Raw genomic sequence first — 18,613 nt, forward strand, 5'->3', positions numbered from 1 at the left:
CAACCAGGCAAGGTCTTTCCTGGCTGCTCCAAAAACAGGCTTTTCTTATTGGACAGCAGCAAAGAGGTGGGCGCAGGAAAATGAGGCCATATTGGCGTATTTACGCACCGCCAGGCACAGTGATTGGACGCGCCGCATATAATGTATATTGACATAAAGACGGGTTTATTACGGTGTGGGATTTTTACGGTCTGACTGGTAAAAGGGTTCTGCGTGCGGGTATTTTTAGGCGCCAGATATGTACGTCACTCGGGTTTCATATCATCATACCTGTTGTTAAGTTGCCAAAAAGTAAGTTTCGTTTGCCTGTATATTAATATGTTTGTGTGTGTGTTTTTTGCCCCCTAACATATCATTTTGTTTGTTTCAGGGAACTGTTTTTTTATTTGTATAATGAAATACATACATCAAATACGTCATTTTGTCCAGTAAACTCTTATGCATTTATCTTCCCTGCTCTTTTCTGGAAGCAGATTAGACAATGAAGTCTAAGAGAATCAAAAAAGACATTACAAAAACAAAAACAAAGAGGAAACAGAGGAGCTGGTTGGATTGAAGTGGCTTGGTTCAACTATGGTTTGTCCCAGTAGGAAAAACATGTGTCGCTAATAAAAAAAAGATTTACTGAAGTCTATTGAAGCCGAAAGTGTGAGATGTTGTTTTTCAGCTTCTTTTCACATTGTTGTCCTCGTCCTAACAGCACCCACATCTCATGAATTCTCCATGTGATTGTGTCTATTCCAGAACCAACCAGAACATAGCATGAAACACGAACATGGTTGCCGGGACGTAATTTGCGTCGTTGCACTCTCCGTGAGGCGAAACAGCTCTCGACATCTGGATTTACTAGAACTTATTAACATTCCTCCCTCTTCTGGAACCATAAATTTAGACCTCGAGGAAGCTCATTACAATTTAATAGTTCAGATGTTCCATATAAACATCATTTAGGAGCGGTTATGTTTTGTTCTTCCGTGCTGCAGGAGATTGACTAACAGAGCTAATCCATTTCATGACAAGCTTTGCTTTTGAGCCAACATTTAGCATTACAGCACATTAATAAAGGGTTGTATGGGGAAAACTAACCTATAGTTGACATGAAGGGTATTTACACACCTTATAAATACATGTTTCTCTTCTCAACAGAGACAGTGTGGGTCCTTGATGGAAGCCATGAATAGGCTCTTATAGCCTTGGAGATACACCCTTGGAGTGATCCATCTCAATATGTCAAAACTGTACAAATGATCTGAAAGGAAGATCCTTTCTTATCCCCATTTAGATAACTCAAAAAGAAGGAAAATCTGTTTTCCATAAAGCAACATTACTGATGTTCTTCCTTTAGCATTTTGGGTTTATTGCTAGCATACCAAAGCTGCTCTTGGCCTCTGTTGATATTGTTGGTCTTCATCTCAAAACACATCCCTGGTGAGGAGAGTGTCTGCGTTGGAGACCAGAGATTAGAATTCCATCTCGTCTCACATAACGTGGTTCTGTTGTCTTCAGCGGTTTGTGATTCGTCTGTGTATTTCATCAGGATCCCCCATAGCAAGGTGTCGCTGGAGAGATGTTTGGAATTCCCTGCTCAATGTTCTGAGACTAATTATCAAAATAATTGTCGTCAAGTGAAATACTGCTCCGTAAAAACCACGGGAAAAAAACTGGATGTTGTAAGAGTGCGTAGCTCTGAATTTAGAACAGTGAATCATTAATAGCGATGCGTGCATGTAGGTGGAATTTGAGTGGGAGAAGCATTGCATTTTAAATCCTTCTTTGGTTAGCCGTTTCTCTTTATTCTTTATTTACATGCAGAGAGTTCTGCATGGGAATGGGAGATTACACGCGCCGCTATGAAAAAGTAGCCGACTCATTACAAATGTTCAGTTACCAGTTTAATTCTGAGTTAATTCCAGAATTAGTTCACTCTCATCGCCTCAGAAAAGCCGCTCGGGTATAGAATTCACGCATGCAATAATGCAAAATGAAGATATACAAGAAGAGATGAAATAAAGAGAATTAAATCAAACATGAAATTGTACAAAATGCAGGTTGGCGGCTTTGAAACAAAAGAAATCAAAAATGAATATACAACCACATATAACCAAGTTGGGGATGATAGAGAAGCAGATCATGGCACACAGAGAAGAGTCCTGGTTCTTGGTGTTCTTGTTATTATTACACTGTTACTCATAAAGTTTGAACACAATATGTTTATGGCATGATTATAGCAATGTGATATATTGTTGCAGTGTTTATCTTTGCAAAGCTTTATTGCTCAATCTGGTTAAAGGTGATAAGTGATGTATACGGCACCCTGTCATCCAAATGAACTGCACTCACCGAATTTACTTGTGGACCCCAGAATCTCTAAAAGTAGAATGGGGGATGGGGGTTAACATTTAGCTATCAGGGCCCTGCTGTGGAACCAGCCCTCATGTCCAGGTGCGGGAGCCTGACTACCTCTCTGCTCCCTCTGAAAACCTTCCTGTTTAGCTTCATTTCTCATTTATCCAGGCCCCAATTCTCCATTAATGTCTACTGGAAAGTCAACTGGACTGTAGGTGTTTAACTGGAACACATTGCCTCTCATCCAAGAGGCTTATTTAGTTCTTTAGTCAGTATTTCTGTAGCCAATCATTATTCTAGACATACAATGCTGCTAGAACAGGCTCAGCTAACCTTTAGCGTCCACTTTAGTCCCGTTGCTGGGTACAGACCCACTGACAGCTTCCTCTTCCCTTGTTGGTTCATGACTGCTTGTGCTCCTCTCCTCATTTGTAGCCTTTGACAACATTACCTCCCTTTTCTTGTGCTAGTCTTGTGCCTTTCTCCGTCCCTCGCTCTGAATCGGGTTTGGTTCTGCAACTTCAGTGTGATTATTGTATTTGCATCTATGCCGGACGTTTATGTTTCTCCTCTTTCTGTCATTCCCCACGTGCACTATCTTACCTTCTCCTTCTTCTGTACCCAGCCGGCCATCAACAAGAGGGTCACCTGTGGAGGGACAAGGTTTCCTAATGTTGGACAGGAGTTTTCTTCTTGCCGTTTGTTGTTGGGGGGTCAGGCTCTGGATTACTGTATTATGTCTAGAAACAAATTTGATTGAACAAACTTAACTGAATAAAAAGAGCAAACTGTGTTATTGTTATTGTTTTAACTCACTGGAGGGCTTATATATTACATTTGGTCTCAGTACACATTTGAGAACTCATAACGTGATGTTCCCCTGAGGGGGGAGGGAGACATGTTGGGATGGTTTAACTTAACTAAGTTTAACTAAGGATGAACCTACCTTTGTTCGGTTTTATTTGTCTTTGAAACGCCCTGCAGCAAACTGAACTGATCACTCAACATCTGCATTGGCAAAACCAGCCTTCAAGGCTGCCGTTAAAACACACATCAGCAAAGTTCAGAGCGGTTTCAGAAAGTTGAGAATCTCCAAGCGCCGTTCAGTCTTTCTGAATTCTCAAACCGAGCCGAGTGCTTTGGAAGAGCCTCCAGTGTGCCAACCTTTCACAGCAAATATATGAATGAGTCATGTGTGAGAAATATATGACGAGGCGAGCGGCGTGGAAACACTCAGGCGCCGCGGGACGAGCGCACCAGAGGTACAGACACAAAGGAGCTCCATTCCTTGCTGATTCCCTTTATGAATACTTTAAAGGGTGAGGGATATAATATAAACATGTTTTATGGCGGCCCAGTGGGCCACAACTTTGAAATGATTTCTTTAGGGGGGAGATCAACAGAACAACAAGGAGATGGAGGGGGGAGGAAACCTTTCAAACTCTAATTAAGCTACATGTTTGCACTGGTGTTGACTTGGTGAGTTTTTGGTTTTGCCAACCTCTCAGTGTCATCGTTTGAATGCATCATTTGATCCCCTTAGATGGAGACACAGCAGAAGAATGTAAAATGGTGTGGTTTCAAAGCAAGGCGCTTGTGTTTAAAATACTCAGACTACATCTGAGAACAGTGCAGCACAAACAGTGCAGCGTATTTGTTCAAGTTTCTTAAAGCTACTTTTAGGCTAAAACTCCAGCAACGTTTTGATTGGAGCCGCGCTGACAGTTGACAGCAGGCGCCACTGTTGTGTTTATTGCCTAAATGGAGACTTAACCCACCTCCAAAATTTAGAGCACAAACCTCTGGGTGTAACCCTGTAAAGGGACCAACAAAATGTCTGGAACGTTCACCCAAAATAAACAGAATATTTTCAGCGGGACAGAGTAAAGACTCAACCGGCTGCAGACATTTTGACGTGTCCCAGCAGGAAACTGGGGCGTGCATATTCACGATGGCTGCATTCTTGCTATTGTGTGATCATTGTTGTGATACCATCGTCTGAGCACTTTTCCTCACTGTTGTGCGTTCTTTAAATGTACTCGGGATTTTTTTTTTCCTAGCAGAAAAGTACAGAAACACTCGGTAAGTCTCCTACACTGACTTGTTGAAGCCTGGCCCTTTAATCCCGTTTCCTGCATCCCTCTTCGGTGTTTGCATAAGGACATCCTCTGGCGTTACCAAGCATCTGATTAGACCCGTGTCTCTGTCAAGACTCTAATATCAGGCCTTACTTGAGGTTCTGGAATGCCAGACCTTTCCTGGAAAACACAATCTATCTGCACCTATAAAAGAGACAAGTCCTTAAACTCTGCTTAATAATAAAAAAACACCTATAATGATTATGATGCTTAGGACAGTGAGCTCCAGTGACTTTTAATCTGACACTGTGCTCTTCCCGTTACATCCATTATTAATAGGTCTTAATGGTCTGCAGCACTGAAACTTGTATTGATTAGGCTTTTCTTACCTCTAATCTAATTGTAGCTCAGGCAAATGAGTCACATTTCTCTGATTATTTCCATATCATTTTACGGACTGAAAAAAGGATTGTCTGACCTCACTGCCTGGAAAATTAATCATTTCTTGGATTTTCAGGCTCTCTGCAGAACTGTAACCAATTCAGTTGTGCTGTAATCAAGTGAATTTAGACTTTCTGTCCATTTCTGTGCTGCATTTTCTCCAATCCGTTCACTGGAACTTACGTTATATTAGAAAGTGCTTTTTGAACGGAGGAGTCCACTTTGTTTAAGGTGCAATTTTGGGGGGCGGATTTAAAAGCTGGTGATGATTGAACAGGTGAACTCCACATGAAATAGGACCTCCGATGGCTTCCAAGTGAACGGTGCAGCAAAGTGTTTTTGATATAAAAATAACGGCGCAAGATCTGAAGCAAAGATAGCAATTTGGCAAGAACCCACGAAAGCCCGTGACTTGTTTAGAACAAGCAGCTGCTGAAAGGACAAAGGTGATTTTTTTTTTATTTCAAGAGGAGAGTCGGTTTTCTCTGGTTTCTTGTTTCCTCAGTGATTCAATAAGTCTCTATAATCAAACTTAATTTTCAAGAGAATCCTGATTTATTCTTTAATGTGGGTGTGACCTCACAGACTACGGTAAAAAGACTGTTGAACCTGTAGCTGTAGTCACATTTTGAGACCTTTTTGTTGGGGGCAAATCCATCTCATAACTCACATCTCCTTTAAACACACAGGGATGTTTCCCTAAAGCTGACAATATTTTCTTATCATCACTTTGGCTTCTCAGTCATTTCCGCAACATGTTCTTGCACGTGGATGGCAGGAGTCGCTATGGTTATTGCAGATGAGTCACTCAGCGTTGGGTGTTGATCTTCTCTTCAAAGTGTCATCGTGAGAAGATGCTGGGAATAAAAGCGTGGGAATGTTTGTGGAGGTGCTGATTAAAAAAAAATAAAAAAGGTGTGCATGTTTGCAAACGCACAAGTCGATGCCCATAAACGTGCTTCTGAAAATAGACACTTAGAGAGCGATCGAAGGATTGTAATTTATCATTGAAGGGGAACAATAAATGCGATATTCATTAGTCAACATGAGACATTTTGAACAGACAATATACAGAAGTGTGTGTCTGAGAGCAGTCGGTGGCTGGTCTGTGATCGGACGTCAGGTCCTTCCTCCTCTCAAACCCAAGGACCGACCAGACTTAAAGAAGTGGAAGCTCTCGGTCACACAGACAATATCCCTTGGACTGATTAGCTGGGGCCTTGCTCTTCTTCTTGCCTCATCCTCTTCCTCAGCAGCTCGCCAATATCAGCCAGCGGGTTCGTTTTGGCAGCGAGCGTCCTGACTGCGTCGCCGAAGCGGCCGGTCTCCGTTTCACTGAAACAAAGGCGAAACCAGGGTGGTGCTAAGTGAGGGGTATGGAAAGGCGAGTTCAAAATGAGAGAAAGCTGCTCACAGGAATTTACGCTTCTGCGCTGGTTTCATCTGACTGAAGTCTGTGGGCTCAGCTCTCTTTACTGGCCTGCAGGGATAAACAGGAATAGCATTAAATATGCTCCACTGAACAAAAACCACAAGGTTAGAGATACCTGGGACAGAAATCCCTTTCCACTTAGTAGGAATAAGAATATAGATTTTCATCTTATTTTTCTAAGCATAATTATCAGCTGAGAAATCATATATTAGACATTTAAGGCCTGCTGTCAGCCTGTAGAGCAAAGCCACCTATCTTTATTACTGAGACATCCTTTCATCCTGCTGGTAAGTTTCACTGTTTTGCCAGGAAAAATTGACCTTTCAAATTATTTATTACACCCAGAAATATCATCCACTGCAGAGTGGCAAGAAAAATAATTAGCTTTCCTACCTGGGTCAATGGTTAGAATGCTATGGCTCTAGCTTTTAACACAATACTGTTTTCATTTAAATAGCATGGGCTGAATATTCTTGTCTTCACAATAGAGCACTGTCTGAAGAATTTCCAATTGGGTTCTTCATCATCTCAGGCCTGAACAGCTCAATTTAGAGTAGCTGGACGTCTTGAGGACATTCGTGTGAGAGGTTTTGGCAGTTTCAAACTGTCAGGAATAATAGTTTGAACGGACACGAGGTTGAAAAGCTTCACCGGGCTGTGACCTTTGCCGTCAGAATGACTTTGAGAACAGTAGCGCAGACAGCACACTGGCATTGGGGGGGGGTTCCTATCCTGCTCACCAAAAATCAAACAAATGGATAGATGGGATATGAAAAGTTTGATTACTTCCTCTGAATTATGTTTGACACCGTGATTAGTGCAGGATCTGATGAAACGAAGCCTTCGGCTCAGAGCTGAAGAACTTTTATAGCCGCATTTATGACAGTCTGAGTAACTCCATCACATAAATTACAGAGCGCAAGTCAGCTGGATTTTCCTGGAGGCAGAGAGAGCGGAGATAATAGAAATAAAATCCCATCAGGCAAATCTTACCAGGACAGGATTTATGCTTTCTGTAGAACGGCCGTGAGTGCTTTTCTCACATATTCATTAAATGATCAAGGTTCCATGGTTTCTTCAGCTGCTGCTCTCATCCAAGCGGCGTGTTGCCACTTCGCTACGCCACAATGCAGACACTGTCCTGTAAAACTCACCTGCATCACCTTTATGGTTGCCCGTCATTCGTTGGCTTTATAAATTCTGATCTAAATTCTGACTGAGGCTCTTTTCTAATGATGAAAAATAAAAATACTTCAAAACAAGACAAACTCAGTGTCATGAGAAACCATTCAAGAGTCTCAGAGTGTTTTGCTCTCTTCAGCAGAAGTGATGAGAACTTTATTCTGTTCCTGTGGAAACCTCACATTCATTTCTCCCTCTGCTTTCGGCAGTTTACAGCATTGCTCAGTTCATGTGAAATGCTTTAAACTATGTTTTTAAGTATTAGTTTATGAGTTTATGCATGTAAACATCACATCCTGAAATTAAATCGTAGGCTAGTACATCACATCTGTGGAGCCTGTGCAGTGTTCAATTTTCTTGCTTAAATATCAGAGTTTTGATTCCAGACCTACAAAGTATGAGACTCTGAACCTGGAGCTCGAAGTTTACCTGCTTCAAGGTTCTTTTGCTTTAACTACCAAATCAATAGATAAGGCAGTGGAAGTCTATAATTCTGATATCAGTCTTTAATGCAATTTTCCTCCCAAATGGTGTGACAATGTGTTATTTTCTGCAGATGGATATTAATTCATTCTGCTCATGGTGATGGCATCAAAGCTGCCAAATCTGCCTTATTTATGTGTTTCAAGGCTGAAAACATTATGAAAATACTGCTAATGGGTGGGTAATTGGTCAGTGTTTGCACTTACACTTTGTTCTTCCTGCTTTTCCGGCGGGAGGTCTGCATGGAGGGAGGGGTAGCAGTGGCAACAAGCTCAGAAAGTTCAGGCAGGGCGCTGATCAGGGGCCTCATGTCCCCCACAACAGGTGTGGCCTTCCTCCGGGCCTCGGCCGCCTGTTGCTCTTTGGCCTGTTTGATTGAGCTGATCTCTAAGAGTAAAAAAATACGTTGAGAAGTTAAAAGATCCTACTGTGGTATACACAAAAATCATCACAATAAGTACACATAATTCCAAAAACAAGTAGGATCTGAGACTATTTTATTTTAATGACTTTTTAATGACATACCTACTTTAAAGATGACAGATGTAGTAATAAAGGGTCTTATTTACTTGTTAAAATAAATAATAAGCAGCCATAAAACCTACATTGTTGCCATTCTTTTAGGTAAAATAAATTGAATTCAGAAATCTAAAAAACACGGAGCTGTTCTTGGGTTTCAGCAGGACTGAGTTGCATGGCCATTACCGCCTAATTATACGCCTGAACAGGATGTGTTGTGTTACCCGGACATTGATTGGCTGAAGGAGAGGGGTACGGTTACCGGCCTCATCACAATTATGAGAGGCAATGGCGATGATGTTGCTGGGATAATTGCAGAAGGGTCAAAAGCCTGTGAGAGCAGAGATTTAAGATTGTATACTCCTGTATATGTGCATTATTTAAGATGCAATTCTCTCCCTGCAGTATCCAATGTTTTACACTGGGGTGATTACGATTCATCAGCCCCCCCTTGCAGCAACATATCCAGGAACTTGTATTGCTAGGAATTTATTTTAGAGGTAAAAAAAAGCAGTCATCTGTGCAGCTTGCGTTTCCAAGGCACCTCAAAATTCTGGAAAATGTATTTAAATCAGGCGGATTTATACGGCGGTGAGACCCATTGCGGTGAAAGAGGTCCTTCAGCTTCATGTAATCATACTTAAAATGCTTCACATTCTCACTAATTTGTTTCAGTGCCCGTCCCACATTTAAAGGACCGATATGGGATGTCGCATGGTTTCAGTATGAAGTCATTTAGTCTCAAATCGTTGGTTCCTCCAATAGCTGTCTGAACCCTGAACAGGCCTGCTCTCTGGAGACAACACAGGGTTGCAGCGTCAAAAACACACATGTTTGTTTGTATGTACTTTGAATGTCAACAGAAGTGACAACATGGAAGATCCCACAGTGCACCTTCAACTCATCCAGCTCTGAATTCCATCCATGGAAGATACACTTTAAAGAGTCTGACCTTCCACCTGTCATGGTGTCTCTCTCTACATTTCTAGTCCAAATAAAAAAAAATAGATAAAGTGAAGCTTTATCAGTGTTCTTCAGCAACACCCCTCAAGAATTCCACGGAATCTAGTTATTTTTTCAGGAAGAGTTTAGGTTAAGGGGAAACTTTTCCCTGTTTCAGTGGAAACATGCAGAAGTTTTCCAAACTCCCATGTAAATGATAAAAGTTCCTGCATATCTTTGCACCATTTTAAACATATTTAGTTACTCTGCTGATGTTCGGACTTACAAGAATTCAGCATTGAGTTGATTGTGGATTTAAGGAATATTTAATCCGAAACCGCTGGGACCTGGCTGATGGGTTTTCAGACCACTCCTCCATTTTTGCTCTGTCTGTGCTCCAGTCTGAACAGTCAGTCCACATTCAGGCACCAGTGCTTGTTTTCTTCTGTTCGCTCACTGGCAACCACAGAGCGCATTACTGGTCTCAAGCTTTTCACCATTTACTGCCAATCATCTGATACCCATGAGAAGGGAAATACCACATCTCACTGAGATCCAGTCCAGCAGTCCTGACACATTTTACAGTTTTCCTTGTATTCCTGTCACTGAATACTGCCTAACAACATTTATATAACAGTGAATTTAGAAATTGGAAAAACACAGCGTAACTAGAAACTCCTGGTATTTGATTGTTAGTATAAACTCACTGTTGAGCCATCGCTCCCTCCTCTCCTTTGTCTTCTCCTTCTTTGACTTGATTTTCTTTTCCGTATCTGTGAAAAGAAGTGCGTCATTAGTGTGGCATCACATGCTGTTAATCCCAAGAAGTGGCAACCTATTAAAAGAAAGCATCAAAGGTGGCGGGGGAATACTCTTGGATTACAACTGCATTTATGTCATTTATGACCGTGCTATTCCCAGGTTCTATTCCTTAAATGAAATGATAAAATCTGTGAAGATGCATGATATCCATAACTTTGTACAAACCGTCATAGTACAACATACTGTATTTATCTGGGTTTTTTTACTTTCAGAAATTAGGAATTATGTGAATAGTTCAGGTGACACAAGTAGTTATCAGTTTGTAAATGATAGGATGCATCAATTCAAAAGGACTCAGATATCTTTTCTTACTGGATATCCATTTAATAATTACAGAAAGTTTATTAACTGAGGTCACTCTTAAGAAACAATGGAGCTAAACTGTGTATATGATTTAAATCCGCATTGATTCTTTATTTCTAATGTTAATATAAATTTTACTTTCCTACTGTATCTACTGTTCAGACAATGTACTGCTACTAGAAGCACTATAGATTCAAATAAAAAGATGCACCCTTCCATTACACAATGAAAACTTTAGGTTTTACTACTTAACAAATTAATGCAAACAAAAGCAAATTTTATGTTTTAAGGTTGATGAGACAGAAACAATGAAAAGACATTGGAATCCTCCATTTAAAATGAGGGAAACACACAAACAACCATCATTTGCTGTAGGACGATGCTCTGGAGGACGAATGGAACCTTTTGTTAAATGTTTTTATCATCAAAGCCACCTTGACGTTCCCTGCAGTCAGGATGTCCTTCAGGGCGTGAGAACTCAGACTGGGACAGATAGATGTTTGTGTGTGTGTGTGTGTGTGTGTGTGTGTGTGTGTGTGTGTGTGTGTGTGCGTTACAAAAAAGAGACAATAACTATAGGTAAAATGGCAACATTAGTGACGACACTTCCTGCGTACTCCATCGCAGCCCCTCAGTTAGGAACAATGGTGAAAATGGGAAAACAGTGGAAATTAAAATCCAACACACGTATCAGCAAGGTGCTCCCATGTTATTGTTCTGAGTGGAAATTGCAAAAAAATTAATAAAAAGTTTATTTAGACAGATTTATTAGTAGCCTTGAGTCAGGAAGCTTCATCGAAAGAGGTCAGATTTAGATTTTTTTTGGCATAACAATTCTACTTTTGTGTGACCAAAACTTGAAAAGACTTGAGCGTGCAAGTAGAATTGTAAATGTTGAGCTGTACGAATGGAAAGATGTCCTCTCCTTTCAGAGTCGTGTCAATCAGATCTGTGGATTCTGTGTTTAACAGCTGAAAATGTGACTTTATGGTGCACTTAAGAAACAACGATGACTCCAGCGATGACTCCTGCAGTGAATAAAATCGAGAGGTGGTGCAGAATTCAGGGAGCTTTCAAGCTAAAATGAATCTAATTAACTTGATTTCTTCTCCTGCCCATGCAGATAAAGGATCAGGCGCTGGCTCTTGTGAATTAATGGCACTTCAGATAATCTAATCTGATCAATCTGATGGTATTGGATCCAGAAATGAAACGGCAACAATGAGCCCCAACCACGGGCTCCGTGTGCGTAAATAGAGGAGGATCAATGAGCTCCGACCTGACTGTTTTGAAATAGTGTGCCTGAAGGTAATGACTGTAATTAACAATGCAGCCGAGACATCGACCAGCATCTGACAGAATGGCCTAAAGGTGAGAGCAGACTTTAGAATCACGATGATACATCAGCAGGCTGATAGAGTCAATGTGAGCCGTTTGCTGAAAACTGCATATTATGGTAACAGCTCACTGACCAAAAATGCACTTTGACTTAGATGCAGCTGCACTGGCTTTAAAAAAGACGTACAACACAAATAAAATCTCTTTATCTGTCCTTGATAGCACCTTAATCAAATAAGTGTAATTGTGGAGTCATTCAACAGCAGCTGAACTCCACCTCCTAAAAACCATCATAGATATTACTTTAAAATGAATTGATTTCCCAATTTCTCCCCATATCCCAGCATTTATGCCATTTCTCTGCCTTAAATAAAGATCCTCTCTCTAAATATCCCCACACCCATGAGCTGTGATGCCTGTCCCAGTTTCTCTCCATCGATTTGTGGCTGCTGCGGGTCTGTGGAGTTCAGAGGTCAAAGGCAAAAGATTGGGCCGCATGTCATTTTGATGAGCGCAGCAGTCTGTGATGAACGCTGTTTGTCCAGTCGTATCCCGGCTCTCCAGCAGCACAGTGGCAGCCTGACACCCCGATTGATCTCATTTCATTTCATTTATCTGTCGGCACGAGGCTGCAGCAGGCAGGGTGGATTTTGCTGGTTTCATCAAACCCTTCCTCTCTTTCACCTTATAGACTTACACTTATTCATGGTAAGAAAAATCGTGTATCAATAATCAAGTCTTATGAGTAGCGACATAATTATTTCAGCATCGATGCCTTGAGCCGCTCCTATATTTGAGGGTGAATGAAATCGATAAGGCACTACATGCCACTGACTGCGTTCTCCCACTCGCAGATCTGGGTAGGCAGAACTCACGGGCAGATACGGCCAGGCCATCTGGCGTACTGGTGGGCCAAAGCACATTTTTGGGCCGAAGCTATCATACTTTAATTTAAAAAGGGTATAATAAATATTTTTTATCGATGACGGTTAGAGACGAACGCGGCCCATGTGGGCTAGTCCAATGAATTCTATCAAATGTTGCCACTTGAGTTGATCTAGAGTTGGACAGGAGTCGAGGTCCATCTGTGAAAATGGATAATTAACCACAGACTTGCAAGGGGGCGCAGAGATGCTAAGAGCTCAAAAGCTTCCATGAGTTTGCCACCACAAGTTTGACAGCAGCAGTGGGCCCAGTGCTGCCAATAAGTGCAGCAGCAGCCCTATGGAGCGCACAGGTGGCTGGAGTGGCACGCAGCTGGAATGAGCAACAATGCAGAGGAAGGAGACACGGCTATTTAAGAGGAGAAATGTGACTGGGCAGATCGAGGAGTTTAGAACAGATACTTTGTCTGCTTTTGATTGGCCAACATCAGCAGCGAAGAAGACACCTGCATTTTCTGCCGTCGACCCCGAGAGGAGAACATTTAAATAAGCACAGGTGAGATGAGAAGTCAGTCACGATTGGTCGAAATTGACGTACAAAAAGAAACTAGTAGACCAAAGAAATTTCTTTGACATATATAGACACATGTAGGCTACACACAACCGGTGAGAAAAGCACTGGATTGACATAGAAATGATGATAGCCTTTGGAATTAGCAATGGAAATGTGTTGGGATGTGTGTACACCTTAGGCTAAAAGGGCAAATGTTCAACATGGGAACTTATTACAGGATTCATTTTATTCAGTCATATTTTAAGCATGCAAAATAATAGTAGTCTATAGAATTTTGTGCACAACTCATGTGTGTGTGTGCTTGTGTGGGCCGCCTTGGCTAAAACTACCGGTCCCGTTTTTTTGGTCCCAGTCCAGCCCTGCTCATGGGTGCATGTTGGTACATGCTGGAGAGTGTATTTCTGCAGCCGGAGCCTAAAATGCATCTGGGTAGCAGTCAAATATGTCCACATCTGTCTGAGGTGTGAACATCATCCCTTAATCTACAATGACTCAAAATCATAAAAATCTATTGTTGTTTGAAGAGGCACAATACGTTGGTTTACATGACTGTAAACATTTGATCCAATTTCTGGAGTTTCCAGCCCATTAAAGTGATCAAGTTAGCAGCATATTGTGACAGCTAGCGCTACAACCGCAGGTGCTGCCCTGTTTAATTCGAATTAGTCATATTTGCACACAGTTCCTTAACAACCTTCAAGAAGACATGATATCCTGAGAATTAATAAAAGTTAATGGATGCAAACGTGTAAACAAGGGTTGGGCTTTTCTTTTTTATTAATTTCTAATGCATCACATCTAATAGAACAATTCTCTGATCACCCCCAGTTATCAGACTGTTATGCTCATATAAAGATGATTATGAGCTTTTACTATTGTCCTTCTCTTCTGCACCACCTTGAAACTGCTGCAATTCAATTAGCTTTTGCTTCATTCACATCTGTACCCAGAGGTGTGTGTTACGCATGTGAGGAGCAACTTGTGTGTATTTCATCAGCTGCCAAGTTTGTGGATGCTGCAGAACAGGCAGATCTCTGCACTCTCTGGAGGTCCCAGCAGGCCTTTATCTGTCACCGCAGCGCTAAACAGCTCAAGTGTTTTTGCTGCTGTTTGCACTAAGAGGACAGACAAAGATAGGCATCTGCTGCTGACTACAAATGTGGGCAGAGGTGGAGAAACCTAATCTCTCATTAGCGGGAGGGAGGGGGCGCCTATTCTGGAGAAAAGAAAAAAAACAGGGAGGGTGCTTTATGAGCGCGTTGATCCCACTGGGTGCATCGTCTTCCCGCTGTTGGATGGAATTGATAGCTGTGATTACAGCTGCCCCACCTCAGCTCCACCGGCTGCACCCACCCAGATGTGTGACCTTTCTCCACCTTCAGTGGCAGACAAGGACACAGGCGGTGTCTGCTGAGCCCTTAAAAGTGGTTTGACAGCAGAGGTGTTAGGTGTGCAGGGGACTCTTTGACTTTATTTGGATAGATCTTACTTGGTATAAACTCCAGACCTTAAGTCTGCAAGTTACTCAAAATGTGTCATCGTCAAAGTAATGCAACCCTTCTAGCTCATGCGGCCGAAATTTTACACTCCAGAAAAACAATAATATTGGAAGACAACCGATTTGAGCTCAGACCGAAGCAATAATTCAATAATTCATCATTTTGCACCGAATGTCACCGAGCTTTTCCTTTGACGTTGAAACATGGCTGCAGCGAAGCGTGATCGCTATGGGTCTTTTGCAGAGGTCCGAGAAGATAACAAGCATCCCCCCTGCCTGAGTGCATGGTCAAATGAACACGCCAGCAAGCACAATAAGACTGTTAAATAGAGTGCATACATGGAGATCGATACATGTGTGGCGCCTCTAGAAACCCTCCTCAAGGCAGCCTATTACTTTTTACATTATCAGCTAAAATAGAGATCCCCAGAAGGTGTTTGCTTTACAGCTTTGCAGAGTTTCACATGTACACAACCATTAGGCTGCGTTGCGCCGATAGCCCTGATTTATGCAACCATGTGAGAAAACATGACAGCTCTGTGGGGGGAAACAGGCCGGTCAGCTCAATTCTGCGCAGAGGCAGAAAACATCCAAAGGGTTCTAGAATAAAAAGCCTGAAAATGCTGAGATACAAGGCAGGTAAGATTAATAAGTGGGTTGAAATGATTTAATCCATCCTCGGTTTATCTGGAGAAGACAAAGGAGAGGCCTGGAGGCCATAGAGCAAGAGCAGGAAGTCAGGATGAGGAAGAGGAAGGGGATGGAAGGCCATGTCTTTAGGGAGCTGACCTCAGAATAAAGAGACTTCCCTCAGGGGTCTGGTGGCGATGCGATACCCCTAATTACACTGCAGACAGAGCACTTTGTCAAAAGGCCACCGGGGCTGATCAAATTTCACAGCCGGGACTTTACACAAAGTGCTCAGAACAACACCTACTGAAGATTATGATCTATGGAAAGAAAATAGATATCACTACTATCAATGACATGGGTGTAATTTGGTTGGTACCCACATCCATCTAGAGACACACTGCTGCCTCCCACAAGAACATCATCGTTGGCCAGCTTGACAAAGCTAGTGGTCCCCAAACACAAGAGCGTAGCTCAAACTGCGCAAAAACTGGCCTCGGGTCATTTCATTCTAAACAAAAGTCTCACAATATACATATCAAGTAAGACTAAATGCTGAAATGCAAACCAAATTTTATACGGCTAATAAATAGAATAAATGCATAGTGAGCTAAATGCAATCTATTTGGATTTTTGCTGGAGATGATCCAGTCACGAGAAGAAGGATGGATATTAAACACAGATTATGCTGTAAGGGGTGTCCGTTGTGTTTTAACATGGAAGAATTTTGAAGAAGAGAGCGCTTTGGTTGAGACTGTGCCATCATCTGGGGTGTCTTTGAGCTAAAGCACGCAAACACTGATGCAGCTAAACCTTGATTTCATGCATGAGCTAAATTTACACAGCGTCTTGTCTAAAAATAGCAGCAAGCAGTTGTCTAGTGAGACTCCATGCAGCACTGCAAGCTTAGCAACTAGGCCTTCATCCATCATCATTCCCACAGGATGATGGATGAATGATGCAAAGGCTCGCATCCCTCTGATGATCTTTAAGGGATGTACTCTGTTTTGATTTCTGATGTAATTTCTCTTCTTAAAAATTGGACAGGGTGTTCCGGTAGCCTTTATTAGTCCATCAGAATCCAGACATAACATTTAATGTCGTGACGCTCACCATGAGCTAATCCCGCCACCTAGTGGCCAAAAGGTGTAAAACTAGAGCGGCGTTTCAGACATTAATGTTCCAAAATCAATCTGCTTATGAAAAGCAAACTTCATGCAACAAAAATCAAACACCTCAATATCTTGAAATGATACTGTAGGAGGATTGAGGGGATATAAACAATAAGACTTTTGATAATGGAATAATATTACAGAAGTAGTGCTGTGCATGAAATGAGCACAGACGTGATGCAGGAAACAGGTTTTTCAGTGTGATCACAACTTCTTGCAAGTGTAAAAAGTAATAAGCAACAAAATAATTCTTACTCAAGTGCTATTCAACCAGTGATGTGCCAGATTAAAGTACTAGGCTGGATTTTGAGATTAGATAGATTAGTAGTTCTCTCAGTTACGGCTATTGAAAAAATGTGTTCACTGACCTTCAGTTTATTTAAAAGACTAGGCTCCTTCTCTTAAATACAACTTCTATTAAATACAACTTATATTCACGATAAATGGTATTGATGCTCAAGTCTCTTTATTGTAATTGGTTTTTTTTTTATTATTTCTATGCTCTTTAAATTGTGTAGCCATCTTCAATGTAGTAATTTTTATTATGCACTGAAATTTAGATTACTTAGATTTAATGATGAACCATGTAATGATGGTTCTAATAGCATCTGGGGAAGGATTACTTGATAAATTGGCCACTTTCATTTCTTAAATTGTAGAAAGCAGTCTGAACTCCAAAAACAGGCTATGGTTATTATTTGTTTTTCCTTTGCAGAGGTTGACTATAGCCTCAGATGTAAGGCAGTCACAGGCTACAATTTTCCCCCTTTTGATAGCATTACATAAATAAATTCTAATGTTATTTCAGCGCAGCATTTTGAAATGTGGAGTTACATCTTACAGTTAACATAATCAAGTGAATGAGTCTGTCAGTCTGTCTCATAGCAAATCTTACCTTTCTGACCAGGTGTAGGTGATGCAGACACATGTGGCTGCTCTTCCAGTTTCAGGGTTTGGACCAGCACATCTGGAGTAATCTTCGTACCAGCAAAGATCCCTGCGAGGAAGGAGCTTTCTTCTGGAGGCTGCGAGGAACACTAAGAAGTAAAGCATCACATCTTATTTAAGGCCTGAATACCTGCATGGTCTTTTATTTATTTATCTGTTACAATCAACATTGTTTCAAGGCGCTTTCCAGAATCCCCAACAAGCAACAGTGGGAAGGAAAAACTCCCCTTTAACAGGAAGAAACCTTGAGCAGGACCAGGCTCATGTAGGGGGACCCTCCTGCTGATTAAGAAACTATACATTTAATGTTTAGGACTATGCAATATCTTTTTCCAAAATATGATCACATGTATTCTTCAGAAATATGACAAGTGAGGAACATTTAAGACACATGCACATCAAAGAAACAACAAATACAAATTTAGTATTTAGTAATTTAAAATCTAGGTTTATTTACGGCTTAAATAAGTGTGATACGTGTGAAAAAAGATCATTGTCTAGAATGTGTGTGTTTCCAACGTTATAATTTAATCGAGTTGGATCTCCAAGGGGATTAAAGAGGGCAGATGCCGGATGTTAACACAAACACAACTCTTACTGACCTTTTTGGCATTTTTTGTTGGGTCAGTCTTCTGATTTTCAATAGAACTTTGTTGTTCAGCAGAGAGAGGCTTCTCTGTCTGGAACAGCGAAAAAGGAGACTGAGAGAGACCGCTCGGCCTTTCGAGTTTCACCGCCTCCTGGTGAATCTTCTGACGGACATGTCTGATCTTTCCAACCATCTTAATTTGACCCGGGTAGGTTTAAATGAACGTTAAAATATCGTTAATCGCAAACAGTCGCGCTACTGCTACGGCACAATGTGAGACAGTATCAAACATCCGGGTGAGGCAGCGGAAAAGGTTTTGTGCATCCTTCAAAATAAAAGCAATTTAACAATTCAATTATACATTCAATTTAATAATTCAAGTCGTATTGGGGCGGGAATTGTCAGCTTTACAACCTTGTGCGCGAATTTCTT

General features: G+C 41.4%; 1 protein-coding gene across 2 annotated transcripts; it reads right to left on the reverse strand.

Annotated features, from left to right (window-relative positions):
- Positions 1 to 5,845: 5,845 nt before the first annotated feature.
- On the reverse strand, positions 5,846 to 18,520 carry slx9 (SLX9 ribosome biogenesis factor). 2 transcript variants are annotated; one of them, XM_011606045.2, is made up of 6 exons: positions 18,195 to 18,520; positions 17,540 to 17,669; positions 10,131 to 10,196; positions 8,169 to 8,349; positions 6,280 to 6,345; positions 5,846 to 6,200 (listed from the first exon to the last, which is right to left on the reverse strand). In XM_011606045.2, the coding sequence occupies exons 1-6, from the start codon at positions 18,372 to 18,374 to the stop codon at positions 6,074 to 6,076; spliced, it is 750 nt and encodes a 249-aa protein (XP_011604347.1). In that variant the 5' UTR covers positions 18,375 to 18,520; the 3' UTR covers positions 5,846 to 6,073. The 2 variants fall into 2 exon arrangements, with proteins under 2 accessions (XP_011604347.1, XP_003966454.1); XM_003966405.3 differs by having other exon boundaries at positions 17,540 to 17,681; positions 18,195 to 18,517.
- Positions 18,521 to 18,613: the final 93 nt, after the last annotated feature.

The sequence above is a fragment of the Takifugu rubripes genome, chromosome 8, assembly GCF_901000725.2.
Source record: "Takifugu rubripes chromosome 8, fTakRub1.2, whole genome shotgun sequence".
Lineage (NCBI taxonomy): Eukaryota > Metazoa > Chordata > Actinopteri > Tetraodontiformes > Tetraodontidae > Takifugu > Takifugu rubripes.